Below are 22,901 nucleotides of genomic sequence, written 5' to 3' on the forward strand. Positions count from 1 at the left end.
GTAGTACATATAATTAAGAAGAAAAAAAAGTTAATTCATATTCGCATTACTTTATCACTCTTTAAATAATGTTTTGACTTACCTTCAAGTCCATGGCATTTAATTCAAGTCACAAAATATTAGTAACTTTACACTTTCAGGACTAAAGTTTCAAACCAATTCTCCAAAAACTCAGGGTTGGTCAAGGTGGGAGGCATCCACATGAGAGATACAAAAACAAGTCATAAATCCAACCAGGAAATTACTGCCTCAAGACATTATCAACACTTTGTCTTTCTTCCCACATCTAATTTGTACTTCTGGACCACTTGGTCATGACCACAGCTGGCAATATTTCTAACCCAATTCATGAGTCCCAGCTAGTAATTTCTTAGGCAAAATTTAATCATTTTTGTATCCAGATATAAATAGCCCCGACATTTTGAAGTGATGTAGGAAAAAGTAGCAGTGGATGGGAGGTAGGGCGAGGCAGAAACTTGGAAAATATTTTAAAAGGCAATAACTTAATCTTTTAGTGTTCATTATCAGTTTGAGTGAATATATTATTTATAATATGGTTTACTAAATTCATCACATTTGTCATTTTGACAATGACTGTAATCATTTCCATCCCAAAGATTTGAGAAAGCAGGATTTAAGAATTCAAGGAAGCATTTTCTTCCATGTTTTCTGGGACTCTGTTACTCAGTTCAGTCATAGCTGCACTGATGATAAGACACTGAATAGACTTAGTTCACTTTTCATGAACAGGCTCAATTTAGTCAATTAATACTACCTTTCCCACTTCACAAAAGCATGACTTCAATAAATAAAAATTTTAGGTTTTATTTTTACAAGTTACACATTTTAAAAGAACAATATCATTTTATTCTTTTATTCTAATTAATACTACTAAACTGAACATTAAATGAAGATATTTTCACTTATGATGGTTGAAACCAAAATTCTGTGAGGCCCGAGGCAATGGCTATCTTTGATTCAACAAGAAATGCTGGGATACGTGAGGATTACACTTCCCATTTTGTATTAAGAACCACAACATTCAAAATTGTCACAAAAACAGAGACACTGAAATTCAGTTAAAATAAGTTGATGCATTTGATATATGCTTCTTCATTATTTATTTGGAAAAGTGCATGTATTTTAAAATAGCTCTGATACAAAAATGAGTTATATATGTAACTTAAAAAGCAGACTCTGTTGGGCCAGAAGGAAATGTCTAAAACATTCAGCCAACATTTTCTTCTTTCTATAAATTAGAAAAGCACAAGTTTTTGGATTTCTTGTTTGCCAACTGATCTCAATTTAAGACTATGTTAGACGTCCTCCCCCAACAAAATTCAACTTTTCTCAATAACTAAAACCTGGTTCTTAAAATACTGCTCTTTTTTCTTAAAATACTTCCTTTAACATCAATACTGCCTTTTCAATTTCATAAATATTTTAACATTTATTGCCAGTCATAGAAGGAAAGCATCTTGTTGAATATCCATGTCTACTTGAAAAGTTGAGCACCAACCCTAGTATCAAACAGAGAATACAGGCAGCAGTTCTATTCAGGTTTCCTGAAAAGAAAAAGTTCAGAAATACCACGTCTTACAATATATTGCATTTCACCACTCTAAGAAGCACGTCTTTACATCTCTGAAATCCTGATGTGTCCTATAATGGATGTCAGCTCACAGTCAATGGCCTGGCATTTGACTCCTGGAGCCACTAGCTCCTTTCCTGCTCCTCGGAGGGTGGCGCTGAGCAGGCACTCCCCCACCCCAGTTCTCCCAGCCCTTCTTGTCAGCCAGGACTGCCAAGCCCCTCTGACCTGTGTCTCTCAGCTGCGCGTCGCCTGAGGGACCCTGGACTACAAACTGAGGGATTCTAAGCCAGGCAAGCAGGTGCAGGTCAGGGTGGAAAGCTGAGGCATTATCCAGTTCTGTTATCAGTTACAGACCCTTCTTGAAGTTGGGTGGAGGGCAGTTAAGGTATGGAAAGAAAAACATTGTGTCCTATTTGGCAGTGCTTTTTCTTTCTCAGTGATCCATAAGATAGTTTTATAAATCGACAGTACACTAAATTTGATGAAATACAGAACTAAAAGTTATAGCCCAAATTTCCAGCCGTATCCTTGGGGTTAACAATTATCTGTAGGCAGGGATTCTGCCCAAGGTCTACACACTGAAGCGAAGGAGGCGACCTTATCGTGAGAGAGCCCCGCGTGGTCCCCTAAGAGGCAGAGCAGACAGTGGGTCCACTGTACTGTACCGCGATCCTTGTCCGTGGACCACAGCCCCTTCCACTCACTGGATAAATCCTTCACCTCGGGTAAGTTTAACAATTTAACCACAGAAAGGAATATTCTGAAAAAACAAAACTAAGTATAATCAGGTGCTCAAATTTTTATTTTTATTCTTACAAAATACAGTAGAAATGAACCCAAACTAAACAGATATGTACATGTACATATGTACAAAAGTTTACAGCTGAAAAATAATCTATAAAAGTAGACGGCTAAAAAAAACCAAACTTAAGATTTAAAACCAGTACTATGAAGTTGATTTTCTCAAATTTAAAGTAACTGTAATTTTAAATTGCTGGTTATTGTTAGTTTTCTAGGCTTATTTACACATTTTATTGTGGTCATAAACACAAGGGAGGTTTTTTTTATTATTTTAGAAATATGTTCAGTGTCATTTTACTTCATCAAATAGTCCTGAATTTTTTTCCCCTTTACAAATCCTTCAACACGAGGACACGTATATTCAGTTACAAACTCAACCTCGATCATCGTCGTCGTCTTGAGTCACAGGTCGGAAAGGCAAAGTAGTTTGTCCTCTTTCTGGATCAGACATTCGAAGAATTCTAATCAGTCTACTTGAAGGAAGTGAGCTAGAGGAAACAAAATTACTCAAATTTCCAAGAAAGTTTTTCATATTTAAAAGAATTCTAATGCCACCCTAAGAAAATATAAATTTAAATGGTTTTTATCTGCTATTAGGGGGATACATCTAATATCTAGAGTTCTAGAAGAAATACAATTTGTAATAAGGAAATAATTTGCTTTTTTTGTAAAAAAAAAAAAAAATAACTCCCTGTTAGATGCCATGGGTTTTCAGTGCAGAGGAAAAGGAATGTGAAGGAGATTTACCTATTATCTATTTCTCACTCTTATTCTTCTCTAGCCAGGAAGGCATTACCTGATTACTCCCAGGCACACATTCATATCCCTACACCATCAATGGCCATTGCAGAGATGGAACAGCTCCTCTAAGGGACACACGCCTGACACCTCGCAGGCACCCCAGTAAATGCTGACCGATGGCAGAGCAGAGCTATTTAGAAAGACTGGTATGTGCACGTCACCCAGAAAAGAGCCAGACTAGGGAAACCATGAATCATTATTTTTAGTCTAACCAGAATTAATAAACTACTTTATCATACTTGGTCTTGATAGAAAGAGTAACAGGTCAACAATCATATTCAAATCAACTTGCTTCAGTTATGGAAGGGAGATGACACGACATTGTAAACATCTAAAAAAGGCAAAATCATCTTAAATCTTGAACTAGTACACAGGCTAATTTTTCTCTACTGGTCTTTCACACATTTGCATTTAAAAATTAAGATTATAAAATGTTTCTCCTCCCTTTTATATGTTTCCTATTTATATTCACAGAAGACTTACTACAAGTTACCTCATACTCTGAGGAGTCAGCAGGATGAACTGTCGGAAACGCTGAGAATCTGCCATCTTGAGGATCATGTCCATCGCGATTCTCCTGTTAACCATGTCCTGGAACACAGCGAAGGTCAGGGCCACTAACCTGCCAGTCACGTGTCGGCAAGGGCAACACTCGGCTGGCTGGCAGAGACCTGGACTCCCAGCCAGGTCCACCCGTCACCTTATCTATGATGCCAAGGATTCATAACGGTAAAAACAGTATCAGGGATTATTAGGGAAAAGTAACTGAACTAATACATCTTCTAGCAATTTCTATAGTCAAAGTAGTTGGCGTATAACCCCCTTCTCTCAAATACACTTGGAAATTGAAATAACCAGAAAATATTTAAAAGATGCAACTAAATATACAGTGAATCTAAGTTATACAGTAATGGTTAATCACTGAGGATAATCATAACTGAAGTGTATAGTCTCAAATTTATTAAGGCTCTCAAATTTCCCCCAATGATTAAGGCGTTTTTAACAACTCAGCGGCCCTGCCACTACTGCCTTCTTTCTACATTTTGTACAAGGTAAACCAATGTGAATTTACAGACCAATTTATTGACTGACTCTTTAAGTTAAATTGCACATCAGTGTACAGAAAAAGAACTGTTTTGTTTAATTATAATAGGCTTTGAAATTAAATGAATTTAACTCTATGCTTACATTTTCTGAGTTAAATAACATAAAAAGAAGAAAATCCAAGTACCCTTCTTTGAAAACTCATGAAAATTGAAAACACAGACAATGAAAGCACAAGTACTTTTGCAGGTCAGGTGGCAGAACAGCCTAGTGGGCTCTGGAGGCCAACAGGTACCCGAATCCTGCCTACATTGTTCACTGGCTCTTATATAAATTCTTCTACCAGGTATATCCGTAAAGCAATTAACTTGAAGTTAACAGAAACAACCAGACCTTGCTCAAAATTAATATGGCCCTTTCACAGCAACTGTTGCACGGAGGCCTATCATTTAATAACAAAGCCACCAATGCACCAAAGAACCTGCATTTGCTTCCTCTGGAGTGGCTCTTGGACCTTGGGGACATTCCTCTCTCCAAATTTTAAAAGGAGACAGATCCCATTCTAACTGCACAGCTCTAAATTTCTAAAAGTGAAAGATGCTGTTCCGAATTAAATTTGACAAATAAGATGGACAATTACACTGCACAGTGGTATTCTGGATAAAAACATGGCACGGAAAGAGTGATCTCCGATGACTGGAAGCCAATTCTCAAGAATTTCTGACCCATTTCAGGAATGGTATCAGGAAAAAAATGACAGTGCACAATTGTACAACACTCATTTGGAAGTATAAATTCTGATTCATGTGTAATATTTGCTACATGCTTATTACAGGGTAAGCATTAGGGGGTACAGGTATGATTAAGACAGAGTCCATAACCTCAAAAAGCTTAGTCTGGTGGGAGATTGAAACATGAAAAGAGGTGACTATAATGGCATGAAACTACTATTTTAGTATAAGTTGATACAGGTGGTGTTGAGGGACTCTGAGAGGGTCCTAAGCCCGTCTGACAGTGGATGGTGGTCATAAAGGGGATACGTGAACCAAGTCTTAAAAGATGAAGCCGGAGTGTGACAAGACAATGGAAACGGGCATTCCAGGCAGAGGCACAGGGGTGTAAAAGGAGAAGGCACAGTGGGTTTAGAAAGTCACAAATAGCTCTGAGCAGCTGAAAAAGTAGGCAGGTGACATATAAAGAAGGGTCTTAAAGTTACTCTACAGAATTAAACATTTATCTCACAGACTAGCTAAACACTGAAGGGTTTTAAGCAGGTGACTAATCACAAACAGATTTAGTTTAGAAATACACACTTGGCAAAAAGGTAGAGGATGGACTGGAAGGAGAAGCAAGATTGCAGTCGGGGAGTGTGGATAGGAGGCTATCAAAACAGGAAGAGGCAAGGAGACGGTTCCAGTGAGGAAGCAGAACAGGGCAAAATTCAATATCAAACTTAATGAGGGAGCAAAAAGGAAGGAAGAATCACAGAAAAATCACAGATTTTGAAGTTAAGTGATTGGGCTGGTAATGGCAGTTCACCACTAATCAAAGTAGGGGGTTCAGAAAAAGAAAGAGGCTTTGAGAAGATAAATTCGGTCTCTGACATGCTCAATTTGAAACGGTGGTTTGCTAGATGACGTCCAGCAGATAGGTGGGCACATGGGGCTGGAATGTAAGAGAGATACTTTGTGTGTTGATTGGTAGAAATGTAAATGAGAGTAGTAGTTTTGGGAAGTGTGTCAAGAGTGTGTATGTGGAGGGTGGGGTGGGTAGGTACAGTATCCAGGAAAATCAGCAACTTTACAGAAAACAAACAAGAAGACCTCAGACATTTAAGGACAACAAAATGAGAAAAGGCAAGGAGTTGGAGCAAGGGAGGGTGAACTGGCTAAATTGGTTATAACTTTGCATTAAAACGGAAGAGCCTGAACACATTTATAGGTTAATGGAGGTAAACTAAGGAAGAGATGAAGGAGAGTGAGGATATCTCATGGAAAGTAAGGCTATCCAGAAGGGGAGAAAGGGGATGGAATCCAGGCCTGGGTCACTATAGGTGATGTGTGGGGGCAAAGGAAGTAACCAGAATTCTTTAGTTTTTCCATACACCCTACCGCAGACTCAAATGTCAGGGCAGGATCTTTCTGGTTTGGGTAAAACTAAAGGAACAACTGCTTCCTTTCAAAATGTATATTTCAAACAAAAACAACAACAAAAAATAGAGAATTTAAATTTTAACAATACCATGTAGACATCAAACTCATCCAGGCATCTGAAAGGGGATTCAGCAATGGACCACAGAGAAAGAATGAAGCAAACCGTGGAGAAAGAACGTTCACCTCCAGACAAGGCCCTCATGTCGTTGAAAGCTGCTCTGTTTCCCTCTCCAGGCTGAACCTTGAAGAGAACGATTTAGCAAGGAACAAAAAAGTAAGTATAGAAGAAGCCAGGTTAAGTTCTTTAGTTTTAAAAAAAGTAAAAGTGAAATCATTTCATGAAATGGAAATGTCATCTATTCCATTTTAAATATAATGCTGTTTTTTGATGTTCTGTTAGTTTATTACAAGAGAATGAAATTGAAAACTTTTTCTCACCATAACTGAATCTAACATACTAAAATTCCAAAGGTTTAAATATTGGTGCCAATGTTAGGTAAACATCAGTAATCAAAAATAAGTTAGTTAACTGAAATTAGCCCTTCTGAAGCTGCTACAGTTTCAAAGTTTACAAATGCTGAATTAATCTTTTGTTCCTTGAATTACAATGACATCTAGTGGTCAAAACAGCTAAAAAAGTAATCACTGGATGGGAAAAGGACACTGAAGAGGCTCACCTAAAAGAATAAAAGCAGCCATGGATTGAAACAGTGTTTAAAAAAAAAATCGATGCTGTAATGACAACTTCTAAAACAAACAAAACTTCTTTACAATAAAAAAGTACTGAAATTAATAATTAATAATTTTTTCATACTATTTCCTGATAATTCAAAATATACCATTAGGAGATACTATGTTTTTATGTCAGAATTCCAGATATACATCTATGTCTACAAGGTGAAAATTAACCAGTTTTATATCATTAGCAGAAACATCTCAAATATTTCCAGTCCACTATTTGAAAAATTATATAGCTCTCAAGTGAACATTATTTTTTAAGGTTCTAAGGGTTATAAATATTCTAAATTTTTAAACATACAATGAAATTTTGTATTTATTATCTAAAAATCTAAATCTTCTATGAAAACTCAAATGTAAAAGCAACATTAACATAAGTAGCAAAAAAACAAACCAAACAAACAAGCAAAAAACGTAACAGCAAGAACTAAGAAGAAAATAAATACCAGGATGCAATGCCTTGCCCCAAAACTATACTTGGTATAAATCTAAGGAATGTAGTCCTAGATGAATTGTAGAGATCTAATGCCCTTAGTCTATTACTTACATGGGACTTTCCTTATTTGTAAAATGAAGACAGGATAACTTACAGATACTTAATTAAAGCAATAATACCTTTTGAATAACAAGGATGATAATGTCAGAAAGTCTAGCCTGAGTTGTCTTGTGCAGTTAGCCCGAGATAAATTATTCAAATACTACCAATACTTTCTTTTTTCCATTTTTATTAAGATATAATTTCTACAAAGTAAAGAGCATATATAGCTCAAATAATTTTTACACGCACATACACACACACACCTGGGAACTACTACTACTCAGACCCAGAGGAACACTCCCAGCCATCTCAGACCTCCTGTCCTCTCACAGTCAGTATGCCCCCCTACCACCCTCAAAAGGTAAATACTATCCTGACCTTCATCACCATATATTAGCCTTAACCGTATTTTGAACTTCATGTTTACATTTCATACGTACTCTTGTGTATGTACTTTGCATGTACCCTCCTGCATATGGCCTCTTCCACTAACCATTGCCAATGAAACTCACCTATGTTGTTTTGTATTCATTTTCATTCCTCTCATTATCCCATTATGTGAAAATACCATAATTTGATTTACCTATTTAATTGTGGGTAGATACATGGATTGTTTCAGTTTTTGGCTATTATGGATAAAACCCCTACGAGTATTATCAAATGTATCTTTTTTGTAGACATAAGCACTCATTTCTCTTGGGCTTATTCTCATTCCTTTAACAATGTCAGACAGATTTCCAAATTAGTTCTACCAAATTATCCTCCCCCCAGCTACATGAGAACTCCACATCCACAGCACACAAGATGTCAGTATTGTTAACTTTAGCCATACTAATAGGGTTGTCACAGTAACTTCTTGCGGCATAAACTTGTATTTCTCTGAAGACAAACAATTCTGAGCACTTTTTCATGTGATTATTTGCCATTTGGGTATCTTAATCGATGAAATTTGTTTACGCTTTTGACCATTTTTAAATGAATTGTCTTTTTAATTATAGTCAGTTCTTTAAATATTTGGGATGAGCCCATTATTGAATATATGCATTGCAAATATCTATTCCCATTCTGTAGCGTGTCTTACCAGTCTTTTAATGTTGCTGTGAATGAAGAGAAGTTCTTAATTTTAATGAAGTCAAAATTATCAATCTTTCTTTTGGGTAGTTTTTGTGTCCTGTTTGGAAAATCTTCATAAAGGAACATGAAGATATTCTCTTTTCTACTAGAAGCTTTATTGTTTTACATTTAATTTTATGATCCATTTCCAAATTACATTTTATATACAATATGAGGCAGGGATAAAATTTGTTGGTTTATTTGTTTGTTATTTTATTTCTTTTACCAAAAGGATACTGAATTTGAATCAACACCATTTATAAAAGGACGAACCTTTTCCCACTAGTCTGCAGTGGAGTCTTTGTTGTAAACCAGGTAACCACATAGGTATGGTCTGTCACTGGGTTCTTTATACTGTTTCTCTGGTTTATGTGTCCCTTTTCATGTCAATAACACAGTATTTAATAATTACAGCTTCAGAATAAATTTAAACATCCTGAGACCTTTGCATTTTTATATCCATTTTAGAATCAGTTTGTCAATTTCCACAAAAGCCTCACAAAGACACTGAGATCGTTCTAAATCCAGAGATCTATTTGGCAAGAACTGAAATCATAATATTGAGGCTTCCCCACTCCCCGAACATGGTGTAGCCCTCATAAAGGATTTTAAAAAAATTTCCCTCAGCAACGTTTTGTAGTTTTCAGTGTAAATGTCAGGTTTATTTCCACCTCACATTTTTGGTGTTATTATATATACTTTGTTTCCCAACTGTTTTTTGATAATAGACATAAAGAGTTCAATTTCTTTTTGTATATCAACCTTGTATCTTAGTGAAAGTGCTAAGTTAATTTATGAATTTTGATCATTTGCACATCCTTTTGGACTTTCTACATGCAGAATTACATCATCTCCGTAACATGATAGTTTTACTTCACTTCCAATGTTTCATTTTTTCTGGACCTACTAACTTTGCAAGGACATCCAGTAAAATGCTGCATAGAAGTAGTGATAGCAGATAGCCTTGTCCATTCCCAACCTGGAAGGAAAGTGTTTAATAGGTCAACATTAAGAACCATGCTTGCTGTATGATAAGGGTTTCTTGTAGATACCCCTTATCATATTAAGGAAGTCTCCCTATAATACTGGTTTGCTCAATTTTTTGTTTTATTAGAGAAGCTGTAGGTTTCTAATAAAACACAAGATTCCCATATAACACACTACCACAAACACCTTGCACTGGTGTGGAAGATATGTTACAATTGATGGATAGCACATTTTAATCACTGTATATGAAAGTTCATGATTTAACTTAGAGCTCACTGTTTGTGTGGTGTAGTTCCATGGATTTAAAAAGAATTTTTATTCTATTACCATACATACAATCTAACATTTCTCCTTTTAATCATATTTAGATGTATATTTCACTGCTGTCAACTGCACTCACAGTGTTGTGCTACAATCACCACCAACTGTTACCAAAACATTTCCGTCATGCCAAACGGGAACCCTGTACGTTTCAAGCCCTAACTTCACATTCCTTACCCCACCCCATCCCCTGGTAACCTATATTCTACATTCTGACTCTGTGAGTTTGCTTATTCTAGTTGTTTCAAAAAAGTGATATCATACATTATTTGTCCCTTTGTGTCTGGCTTATTTCACTCAACAAGATGTCTTCAAGGTTCATCCATGTTGTTGCATTTATCAGGACTTCATTTTTACACGTGAATAATATTCCATTGCATGTATATACCTCATTTTATTTATTCATTCATTAGTTCATGGACCCCTGGGTTGCTTCCATCTTTTGGCAATTGTGAATAGTGTCGCTATGAACATTGGTGTGCATGTATCTGTTTGAATCCCTGCATTCAATTCTTTTGGATATATAATTAGTAGTGGGATTGCTGGGTCATATGGTATTTCTGTCCTTAACTTTCTGAGGAACCACAAAACTGTCTTCCACAGCAGCTGCATCCTTTTACACTGGACCAGCAATGAATGAGTGATCCTATTTCTCTGCATCCTCTCCAATACCTGTTATTTTGCATTTTTTAAAGGCAGCCATTCTAATGGGTATAATACGGAATCTCTTACTGGTTTTGATTTGCATTTCCCTAATGGCTAATGATATTGAGCATCTTTTCAAGAGCTTTCTGGCCATCTGTACATCTTCTTTGGAAAGATATCTATTCAAGTCTTTGCTAACTTTAAAACTGGGTTGCCTTTTTGTTAAGTATCTTTACATATTCTGTATATTAAACCTTTATCAAATATGTGGTTTTCAAATATTTTCTCCCATTGTGTAGTTGTCATTTTACTTTTGTGTTAAAATCCCTTGAGGAATAAAACATTTTAATTTTGATGATGTCCCATTTATCTATTTTTTCTTCTTTTGCTATCAGTGTCAAGTCTAAGAAACCACTGCCTAACACAAGGTCCTGAAGACGATTCCCTTCGTTTTCTTAGAGGAGTTTGATAGTTCTACTTCTTACGTTAAGGTTTTTGATCCATTTTGAATTGATTTCTGAACATGTGTGAAGTAGGGATCATCCTTCCTTTTGTTCCAAATGGAGATCCAGTTCTCTCAGCACCATTTGTTGAAGAGACTATTCTTTCCCAATTGAGTGGTCTTTACCCTTTTGTCAAAAATCATTTGGCCATAAACGTGAGGGTTAAATTCTGAACTCTCAAGTTTATTCCATTGGTCTATATGTCTGTCCTTGTGGGAGTACCATCATGTTTTGATTACTGTGGATTTGTAATAAGTTTTAAGGTCGGGAAGTATGATTCCTCCAACTTCGTTCTTCTTAGTTCTTGATGGCTTTAGCTATTCGGGGCCCCTTACTCTTCCATATAAATTGGATGATTGGCTTTTCCATTTCTCTAAAGAAGGTTGTTGGAATTTTTACTGGGATTGCATTGGACCTATATATTGCTTTGGGGAGGACTGACATCTTAATGCTATTTAGTCTTCCAACCCATGAACACAAATAACCTTCCATTTATTTAGGTCTTCTTTGATTTCTTTTAGCAGTATTTCGTAGTTTTCTGTGGACAAGTCCTTTACATCCTTGGTTAGATTTATTCCTAGTTGTTTGATTCTTTTAGTTGCTATTATGAACGGAATCTTTTTCTTGAGTTCTTTTTTTGATTGCTCATTGCTTGTGTATAGAAACACTTCTGACTTGGGGTGCTGATCTTGTACCCTGCCACTTTGCTGAATTCTTTTATTAGCTCTAGGAGCTTTGTTGTGGATTTTTCAGGATTTTCTGTACATAAGATCATATAGTCTGCAAATAGGAAAAGTTCGGATGCCTTTTATTTCTGTTTCTTAACTAACTGCGCTGGCAAGAACTTCCATACAATGTGGGCATCTTTGTCTTGTTCCTGATCTCAGAGGGAAAGCTCTCAGTCTTTCACCATTAAGTAGAATGCTAGCTGTGGGCTTTTCATATATGCCTTTATCATGTTGAGGAAGTTTCTTCTATTCCTAATGTTCTAAGTGTTTTTATCAAGAAAGGGTACTGTATTTTGCCAAATGCCTTTTCTCTAACAATTGAGATGATCATGTGCTTTTTCCCCTTCATTCTGTTAATGTGGTGCATTACAGTAATTGATTTTCTTATGTTGAACCAACCTTGCATACCAGGGATAAATCCCACTCAATCATGGTATATAATTCTTTTAATAAGCTTTTGAATTCTGTTTGCTAGTATTCTGTTGAGGATTTCTGCATCTATATTTGTAAGAGAGAGTGTTCTGTAGTTTTCTTATATTGTGGTATCTTTACCCAGGGTTTTGGTATGAGGGTGATGTTGGCCTCATAGAATGAGTTAAGGAGTGTTTCCTCCTCTGCAAGTTTTTGGAGGAGTTTGAGCAGAAATGGAGGTAGTTAAGTCTCCTTACAATGTTAGTAGAATTCTCCTATGAAGCCATCTGGTCCAGGGCTTTTCTTTGTTGGGAGGTTTTTGACCGTTGATTCAATCTCTTTATTAGTAATTGTTGAGATCCTCTATTTCTAGTTGAGTCAATATAGGTAGCTTTGGGTTTCTAAGAATTTGCCTACTTTATCTAGGTTATCTAATTTATTGGCATATAGTTGTTCAAAGTGTCCTCTTACTATCCTTTTTATTTCAGTGTGCCAGTACTAATGTTCCCCTTTTCATTTCTGATTTTGGTTTTTTTGTTTCCTTCTCCTCTTTGTTTCTTTGATCTTTTCAAAGAATTAACTTTTGCTTTTGTTGATTCTATTGTTTCTCTGTTTTCCATTTCATTTATCTCCACTCAAACCTTTGTTATTTTTTTCCTTCTGCTCACTTTTTGTTTAGTTTACTCTTCTTTTTCAGGTTGTTCCAGTTTTCAGGTTAGGTTTCTCATGTGAAGTCTTTCTTCATTTTTAATGTAAGCATTTAGGGCTATAAATTTCCCTCTCAGCACTGTCTTCTCTGCATCCCACATGCTTTGGTATGTTGTATTTTCATTTTCATTCGCCCCAAGATATTTCCCAATTTCTCTTCTGATTTCCTCTTAAACCCACCCATTGTTTGAGTATGTTTTTTTTAAATTTCCACATGTTGTGAATTTTCCATTTCTTCCTCTGTTATTGATTTCTATCTTCATTCCATTGTAGTCGGAAAATACGCATAATACGATTTCAGTATTTTTAAATTTATTGGCAGAAATTTAAACAAAGGGAAGATAAAGTTTTTCTAATTTGGTTAATATGCAGTTTCCAAACAACTAAGATGTTCCTAACGACTAACATTTATTCCAGGTATTAAAATGGAAGGATAAAATTTATGTCAACTGATATAAGCGATTAACTGAAACTTTTGCCCGAGATTATTTCTAGTAGCTAGCTGCTCTTGCCCTCCTCACGGCACAATTTTTAATGTCATATATCCCCAATTCCTTCTTTTAATGCATGTGAGTATAAAAGAATCCACTGCCACAGACTCCACAAAGTTGGGTTCACGCGGTAACTTTCTTTATTCAAAAGAGGCCATATCTAGAAACAATTACATGGAGTGGAACATTCTTTGAGATATCCATTTTTTGGCTTACTGAGAACAGAGACTATGGACTTTCTATAATGACCTACATAATTTAAAATGCTGCATCAATTTAAAAAACAAATCAGTGAGTGAAAAGAGAAGGTAAACACTTGTGAAAAAATAAAATTCCTAATTACCATCATAATTGGTTGGTTGAGGGGGAAAAAAAGCTAAACATAACAAGATAATTTTCAACAATCTGGCAAAGAGCATCCTTAACTCAAAATAAATTCTTTTGTCTTTCAAAGATAACAAGCTAAAGTTTATCAATGTTTATCAATGTTTCCTCAAAAGAAAAGAAACAGCTAATTTTCCTAACAATTAAGATACAAAGAGTTGAAATACTTACTGATATAGTAAGAGTTTCATTTTTGTGGTCAAAATTCATCTTTCCACAATAGGCCCGCTGGGATAATAAATTGTCAAAGTACAATTTGCATCGCAGGGTCAAACATCTTGAAATAAAGAAATTATGCATGTTAAAGAAGATAAAAATACAGTACTGCATATTCAATATGAACTAAGCATGTGAGAAGACTAGTCAAAAATATGCCAAAATATTAACATTGGTTGCCCACTTAATTGGTGGTATTTTAGGTAGATTTTTCCCTCTGCCTATTTCTTTTCATTTATATATGCCCACATTTTTACCAGTTAGTTCATTTACTTTTTCTGACATTAAAAAGAGTAAGTTTTATTATTAATCCCTTAAGTCCATTTACTTATTTAAAATTAAAGGAACATATAAGCAATCCTGATCAAAAGCAGTGAAAACTGGAAGCAACATGAGTGACAATCATTTTGGACAATGTCCTAAGTAAAAAGTGGTACCATTTACACATATTATACAACCTGTTAAGAGTAGGTAGATGTACATGTATCAATGTGAATAAATTGCTAGGAATATTGCTGAGTTTAAAAGTCAAGCTGCAGGTAAATAAGCATAGTATGATACATTGTAAAAAGTAAAATACCAAAATTCTATAGGGACATATATTCATATACAAAAGTATTAAATAAAGACTGAATTATATACACAAAGTTGATCACATTTGCTATCCTTGGGCAAGGGAAAAGAGAATCCAACTGTGGGTGGTGGCTATAAGGGACTTAAGCCTTACCCACAGCGTTTTAAGTTTTTTATGAGGAGAATATACCCATACATTATTTTTAAAATACATTTTTTATTGTGAAATTTACATATATACAGAATAGTGATAACTTTCAAAGTATGATTTAAAGAGTGGTTATATAGGTAATTTCAAAGAATGTTATGGGTATTACACTAACATATGAGACATAAACCTTATCCTTGAGACGCTTACACTCCAGTGGGGATAAAATGGGTAAACCACCTATTCATCTGTCTGTCTCCTCCAATGTCAAGAGTGAGCAATAACAGTAAGGATAATCTCTTAACTCATTTTTGTACCTATATGCCTTATAATTGCCTGGTACAATGTGAGCTCCTTAATTCCTTCTCTATTTACTAGCTGGCATTCTACTGAAAGGAAGGACTTTCCCTTATTCAATTATTACTTACCTACCTTTCTATTTATCAGTATGGGCTCAAAGATTCCTATTTTATTCTTTGTGTTACCCTCTATTACTGTCCTTATTGACTTTGATCTTTAATTGTCCCAGATTTTGCCAGTGGGAATCCCCTCAAGCTGGCTCCTGGGTCACTTTATCATGAACCACATCTGTTTTTTTTTGTGTGTGTGTGTGTGTGTGTGTATTTAAATTATTTTCTGGCAGAGCAAGAGTCTCATCCTGCACCATCCATGCCCAGTTGTGGAATCCGAGGAGCCTTGGTTCCTTTTACTGGAAAATGGCATCTAGAAAATAAGATCTGGGTGCCAAGTAACTGGATATTTTCCTTAACATCTTTGCTCTTTAATGAGCCTAAGGTTCATTCATTTCCCCAGAGTATCATTTTATTCCTTTCCCTTCTAAATCCGCTCTGTAATTCTTAAACCACATTAAATCCCCATACTAGAAAATACTGAGATCCTTGAGGTTTGTTTTATTTTTATTTTTTGCTGCCACAGCAACCACTTTTCAGAACTTTTTATTAAATTAAAGGTATGAAGGCATGCTTCTGGCTGCCATTCAACTTCATAATATAGGCTTTAATTTTTCTTTCTTTCAATAATGATATGTATTTTTCAATTTTCCCATTCACCGGATGTCTAGGAAACTGTTCCTCAATAAAAAGGCAAGTTTCTCCAGAGTAAAGAAATGAAGGATTTAAAACTTTTGATCATCCTTACAATCCACCAAAGACTGGGTAAACAATATAGTACATGTCAGTGGATAAGAAACATATCAACTATAAAATCAATACATTTGTGGGAAACACTTTAAATAAAAATTTTCTGGATAATGATAGAAAAACAAATGGTACTTCTGCTTATGGAATAGATACAGTAATAGGAACTGGATTTACTCTTGTGCCCGAAACAGCTAAAAATCTAGGAAAAATATATAAAAACAAAGAGAAGAGTTTTCAAACTTTGGTATCAGACAGTGCAGGGCAAAAATTTCCAAAGAAGAGAAAAACTGGGATGAGCTCTACGACTGCCCTATAATACAACTTACGGAAAGAGCAAAGGGAAGTGGAGACCCAGGCTGAGTCTGGCAGTCTTCCTGACAGAGAAGTCAGAGCTAGGAGACCAAGGGGGCCAAGGAAGACCCTAGTTCACAAGGCAGAGGACAAAAAAGGAAAGACTTGCATAGAGAGGACTCTGGGGCACCCACAGAGGGTCTACCTGGGTTTCAGCTGAGTAGTGATCACTGTATGTGTGTGAGGACATTACCCGCTGAGACTGGGGAAACACCTGAAAGAAGAAAGGGGAATAATCCCTAAAGCTCACCCAGACCCAGGAATAGTTCATGTTTCTACTGTCTAGAATGGAAAACTTCATACTTCACAAGGTATCAGACAGAGCACTTGGAGGAGTATTGCCTCAGGGATAGGAAAAAATGAGTCCTTGACTAAAGTCTGTACTAATTCCACACCTCATCAAGCTTAAAAGCAACCTCAAAAGGATAAAAAGGAATATTAAGTAACTGAAATTCTAATAACACACCTATAAACCTGAAATATATTTCAAAAATTAACAAAGTGTTCAGTTAAGGAATATGGTGAAATACGCAAAGTGTGTTTCTTTTAATGGCTTTATCTAAAGTTCCCTCTATATGTGAGATATGTGAGCTCTCTCTCTCTCTCTCTCGTTATATATATATATATATATATATTCATTCTTAAGATGGCAGACTTCTGAGTATAAGGACAGTTAAAAAGCATATCACCAAGGGAATGCCACTGGGGCTAGAAATTAAAAGTGGAAGGAATAAGGCTACGTTGGATCCAGGTCTATCAAAGAGCTATCTCTACCTATGAACCTCTGGTCTCTTCTGTTGCTTATGATTTTAGTTGTGGTTAATCTACCACCATGAGTCTGCCCATCTCTGAATGTGTGTGTGTGTGTGTGTGTGTGTGTGTGTGTGTGTGTGTGTATTTTTTACTTTATAAGGTAATTTTTATTTTTTGAGAATTTTTTTTCACAGTTTCAGTTATTTCCTTATTGCGAAATATAACATACATGCAGAAAGGTAATAACTTTCAAAGTACAATTGAACAAGTAGTTATACAGGAAATTCCCAAAACTGTTATGAGTCACAGCACCATAGTATGTTATTTCCTTATTGTGAAATATAACATTTATACAAGAAGGTGATAGCTTTCAAATTACAAGTAGATATGGAGCAAATTTCAAAGAATGTTATGGGTTACACTTCCACCATGTCCATTCTTTCCTTCTATAGGCTATTCTAATACCCTAGCAACTAAGAAAAGGAAAATTATATAGAGAGTCAGTATTGATAATCCTTTGATAAATTCCATCTTGCCTGTTGGTATCCCTTCCTCTCCTTTAATCACTTACCTAATTTTCAGGGTTGTCTAGGCAGTGACCATCCTAACTTGTTCATGTTGAAAAGGGGTGTCAACATTATGGGAAAAGGGGACACATCTGGTTAATGTTGTTGAAGAGGCTATTGCCTCTGAGTTTAGGGACTTAGCTGGCATAGGAGCACTCTGGAGGACTGAAGTTTCTGAAGAAGAAACTTAGTGAGTGAAACTTTTTTATAGAGTCTCAGCTAGGGACATGTATTCTTTAGGGTTTCTGGGACTATGGTTGACTTGGTCTTATAATACTGAGGCTATGTGGCTTATCTAGTTGAAGCCTGCATAGGAGTAACCTCCAGGGCAGCCTCTCAACTCTATATGTGGAATCTCTCAGCCACTGACACCTTACTTTGTTGTCTTTCTTTATCCCCTTTTGGTCAAAAAGGCATTCTGAACCCCTCAATGCCAGGGTCAGGCTCATTCCTGGAATCCATGTCCCACGTCGCCTGGGAGACTCATTCACCTGGGGAGTCCTGTCCCACGGTGGGGGTGGGGTGGGGGGTGGTGATGAATTTATTTGCAGAGCTGGGCACAGGAGAGAAAGTCCGCATGTATGCAATAAAAGAGGTTCTTTGGAGGAGACTCTGAGTACATTTATAATATCCAATTTCCCTGATCCTATAATCATTCGTTCAATAATATATTTCAAGTTCCTACTGTATTTCAAGTTCCTACTATATTTCAGGTACTGAAGATACAGCAGGAACAGAATTTCTGTATTCAATGAACTACACCATTTTAGTAGATCATGGTAAATCAATTGAGATATTGCCTCAACGGGGCCTTCCAAAAACATGTATGCTTTAAGATGATACAATGGCCAAGGGTGAAAGAGGCTGCTTCAGAACCAATGAGCTCTCATCCAAAGGACCTATTTAAGCAGAAATTAAACATCTTTCTATGAGTTTTCAGGTGAAGGATATCTAACAGAGTGAAAACAATAGATTACCTCGCTACAAGGGTCCCATCAAACTCAGTATTCTCTGATTATAGTAATGCTAAGTACTAGCTGAAAAAGCAATACTGACAGTTTCCTCAACAACTGAATAATAAGAAGGCTCTTTTAATGTAATTTTGTTATTTATATGGGATAATGTGAAAAAAGACAACACGCAAATATATAATGTGGTAAATATTTTCTTAAGTCACTTACCTTCTGAACTGCTGATATGTTTTGAATCTATGGGTCATTATTTCTTCCAGTAATTTAATAAACTTTTTTAGAGTCCTTACTTTATTATCCAGATCAAGATAGGTCTCTCTTGCTTCTTGGTACTGCCTATTTTATGAATAAAATATTAAGTAAATAAACACCATTCACAAGAAATATAAAGAAAAGTAAAATAACAAATATAATTAAATGAGGTAGAACAGAATGTGCAGAGAGTGCTGAGGAGGCTGAGCAGTAAGTAGCAGATCCCAGGAATCGCCAACCAAAATACACACCCAGAATGAGAGTGCTAGTCTGAGTGGGAATAACCGCTAGTAGGGCTGGGAAGGAACAAAGCCCAAACCCTGGAGAAGGCAAAGTATATGAGGAAGTGTCTAGGCACAGATGGCACACCTTAGAAACTACCAGCAAATATACAGCTTTTCAAAGTGAAAGGATCACACTGGAAGGCAAGAAATCTTTCCCTTAGTGACAGATGCCAATGAGGGAACAGAAGAATGCAGGGTCAGCATGAGAATCCCTTCTTCCTGATAAGATAAGAGCAAGCAGGCAGAGGAGGCATGGCTACTAAGAAGTGCTATTATGGAGAACAACAGTCTGCTGCTGAGGTGAGAGAGCAAAAATCCTAAAAACAAATTATAAAAGGCAACCCCGGCTGAGGCTCCCCTCCAATAGCTACTCATGATTCTCCTTTAAATAAGCAGTCCAGGAAAATCCAACTAATTAAAAAATGAACAAAAAGGGCATCAGCATAGCATTCCTACACAGATATTTATGAAATAAAGAGGTATAAAAGAGCTGCAAAATTTTCCTACAAAGAAAACTTAAAAGAAAGTTGCCACAAAGCAGATGAAAACTAATTGAACACCATGAATTAAAAACAATAACAACAAAAAACAAAACAACATGAGGTAAGTGCTACCAGGAAGGAATATCTCAAAGCAAAAATAAAAGAACTCAAAGAATAGATAAGTAAACAACAGAAGATGATAATCAGACAAGAGGAGGTGGTGAAGTAAGAACTTGCAGAACCCAAGGAGAAGAAGGTAGACAAAAATATATAGGTAAGAAGACTAGACAACACAGAAGACATTATGGAACAGAGAGAACAGAAACAAGAAAAGCAAACAAAATCTAAAAAACAAACAAAAAACACTAAAATGGCCAGACAAAATGGTAACTAAAGAAGATAAAGGATATCCAACATATGTATAATTGAAGACCTCAAAAAAAAAAAAAAAAGGCAAGCGAATGAAACGTGTGATCCTAAACTGGTTCCTATATGTGAGGAAAGACAGAGAATTGACAAAATTGCAATCAAACTGTAGATTATATCAATTTTAAAATTCCTGCATTTTTAAATTGTATTGTGGTATATTAGAGAGTACTTTTGTTCTTAGGAAACATATGCTGAAATTAAAAGAGGTAAAGAATAATGATATAGGTAACCTACTCTCAAATGATGAGAAAAAAAAATAAAGTATGTGTGTGCCTACACACTAAATATATATAGATCCTTAGGACTTTGAATATTTATAATAATGTAATATAAGTTTATGTCAACCAAATCCAGGCAATGTCTCTACCCAATATAGTCTTAATTCAGATGGGAAAATTCATTAGGAATGAAGTTTTGTTTGAGGCCTAGCTGCATCTTAAATTATTAATCATATTTGGCAAATGATAGGAAGAAAAATATTTTATCAGTGTGGTTAGTAGAACATGAAATTAAAATAGCTTTTGCACAGAAAAATGAATGCAGATTTTTTCAGGATAATTTCATAAAACTATTAGAATCAGAAAATACATTAATAAAGCCACAGTAATTTTAAAAGTATGCTTTTTAATAACTGTATGTGAAGCAACAATTATTTCAAAGAATAGTTTAATTTAAAAAACAGTAAGTATAAATACATGAAAATTCATGAATGAAATTAAAATATTTAAAAAATGAAACTGTAATAGAATTAGAAGAAAGATGAGTGAATTCTTTTGTAGTTCTAGAATGGAGAAGACCTTTAAAACTAGTTCAAAATCCATTAGCCATAAACGAAAAAATTAACCATTATTACATAAAAATTTCTGTATGGTAAAAACACACTATAGATTATTAAAAAGAAAAACATGACAAACTGAATCAGTACTTGCTATTCACTTCTTAAAATGTGATTTCTTTAAATACATCAACTCTTAGTAACTGGTAAGAAAAAGAATCACAGAAAAATGAAAACAATACATGAAAAGCTCATAGAAAAAAATATAAATGAATATATGAATACATGTATTCATTTATATTTATATCATTCATTACATTATTCATGGATTTACATGAAAAGATGTTCAGCCTCATTCAATATAAGAGAAATGCAAATTAAAATTCCACCAAGATATCTGTTTTGGGGAAACTTATCAATGAGCTAAAAGAAACTAAAAGTATCACACACTATTTAGTCTGTGAGGAAGTAGGCACTCGAGCACATGGATGATAGCAGTGCAAAATAAGTACAATCCCTGGAAAGGAGAATTTGGCAATATGGAGTTGTTGATCCTATAGATAAAACTGCACACATATAAAATGGCAAATGCACAAAGTTATTCACTGTTTACTAACAAGGAAGCGCCTATGATATGGAGAGATCTCCAAAATACATCATTAAATTAAAGAAAGCAACCTGTAAAACAGATTATTTGGTGTGCTACCTTTTGTATCTGCAAGGATGAAAAAGAATATATTCATATTGCCTTACATTTGAATAAACCCTGAATATCTATTTAATAAGTTAATAAAATGAAATACAAATAAAAGGAAAGAAAAGAGAGAAGGGATGCGGATAGAGAACAGAGAAGTGAAACTTTCCACTGTTGTAATATTACATTGTTTTTATTTTTAGAACACATGACCTGTTACTTGTTTCAAACAAAATAATTTCTCTTGCTATTTTGACGTTTCTTCCTATTGTTTTCCAATGTTTTTGAAAATAGAATTGAGATCACTCCTAGTCCCGCTTTTTTAATATAAAAAGCTCTTCATAAAGTAATTTTCCACTGTAATTTAATCATAAACCTACTGTTGCACACTATTTTGAATTTTTCAGTTATAAATAATGCTACAATAAATATCTGAGCCCAAAACTGAAATTTTTGAAGGCTTTTGAAATGTACTGCTTAAAATGCTTTCCAGAAAGACTTCAATAATAAAAATACCCAATATGTTTACTATTTATTCCAGATTTTAAATTATGGATTATCTCATTTAATTTTCAAAACAACCTCATAAGGGAAGTACTATAAATACACCATTTTATAAATGAGAAAATTAAGTTTTCGAGAGATTAGGTAGAGGTAGAATTACAATTCAAGCCCAGGGACTCGTGCTTCAGAACCTGTGCTCTCACTATATTAGAGCTTCCATTTTTAGCAGTAATATATGAAAATATCCATTTCACTAAAACCTCATTGACAATGAACAACAGTGGTTTTTTTTTTTTTTTTTTCATTTTATTTAATCTAATGGATTTGAAAAATGGCTTTAATCATCTTGATTTGCATTTCTTTGATTACTTGTGAGGCTGAACATTCTCATGTCTACATGAATATTACAGCTGTAAAAATGGCATTCCAATGAGTATTGTAGTAATTTGAAAGGAAAACAGGTCACTGTTTATGTTAATCACACATATAAAATACAAGTTCAGTTAGAACTATCCACCATAATAACACTTCACCCAAATTTAAGATTTATATATAACATCTACTATTTATGCCTGGATAATATGTATGAATGATATAATAAAGTAGAACTGCTTACCTCATGATTTCCTCTCGATCTCCATGACTAGCATGTTCTGCCTGTATCTTTTGTCTTAATCGATTAATTTCTTTGTCTAGAATTGATGCAGATTTTTCTACTTCTATCCGCTCTGGGCAGATTTGTCGTGCTTGTGACATTTTCTCCTAAGAAAACAAATGTTAAAT

At 35.1% G+C, this 22,901-nt stretch overlaps 1 protein-coding gene across 2 annotated transcripts in view; it reads right to left on the reverse strand.

Moving 5' to 3' along the window:
- Positions 1-2,378: 2,378 nt before the first annotated feature.
- Positions 2,379-22,901, reverse strand: part of SMC6 (structural maintenance of chromosomes 6) — a 102,525-nt gene continuing 82,002 nt past the window's right edge. For both annotated transcript variants that reach the window (XM_037813263.1, XM_037813264.1), the window contains 6 exons: positions 22,735-22,880; positions 18,909-19,034; positions 14,132-14,237; positions 6,482-6,634; positions 3,690-3,787; positions 2,379-2,883 (listed from right to left, as the gene is read on the reverse strand). In XM_037813263.1, coding sequence (XP_037669191.1) covers positions 2,769-2,883; positions 3,690-3,787; positions 6,482-6,634; positions 14,132-14,237; positions 18,909-19,034; positions 22,735-22,880 — 744 coding nt within the window. In that variant the 3' untranslated portion in view covers positions 2,379-2,768. The remainder of the gene's footprint in view (positions 2,884-3,689; positions 3,788-6,481; positions 6,635-14,131; positions 14,238-18,908; positions 19,035-22,734; positions 22,881-22,901) is intronic.

The sequence above is a fragment of the Choloepus didactylus genome, chromosome 20, assembly GCF_015220235.1.
Source record: "Choloepus didactylus isolate mChoDid1 chromosome 20, mChoDid1.pri, whole genome shotgun sequence".
Classification (NCBI taxonomy): Eukaryota; Metazoa; Chordata; class Mammalia; order Pilosa; family Megalonychidae; genus Choloepus; species Choloepus didactylus.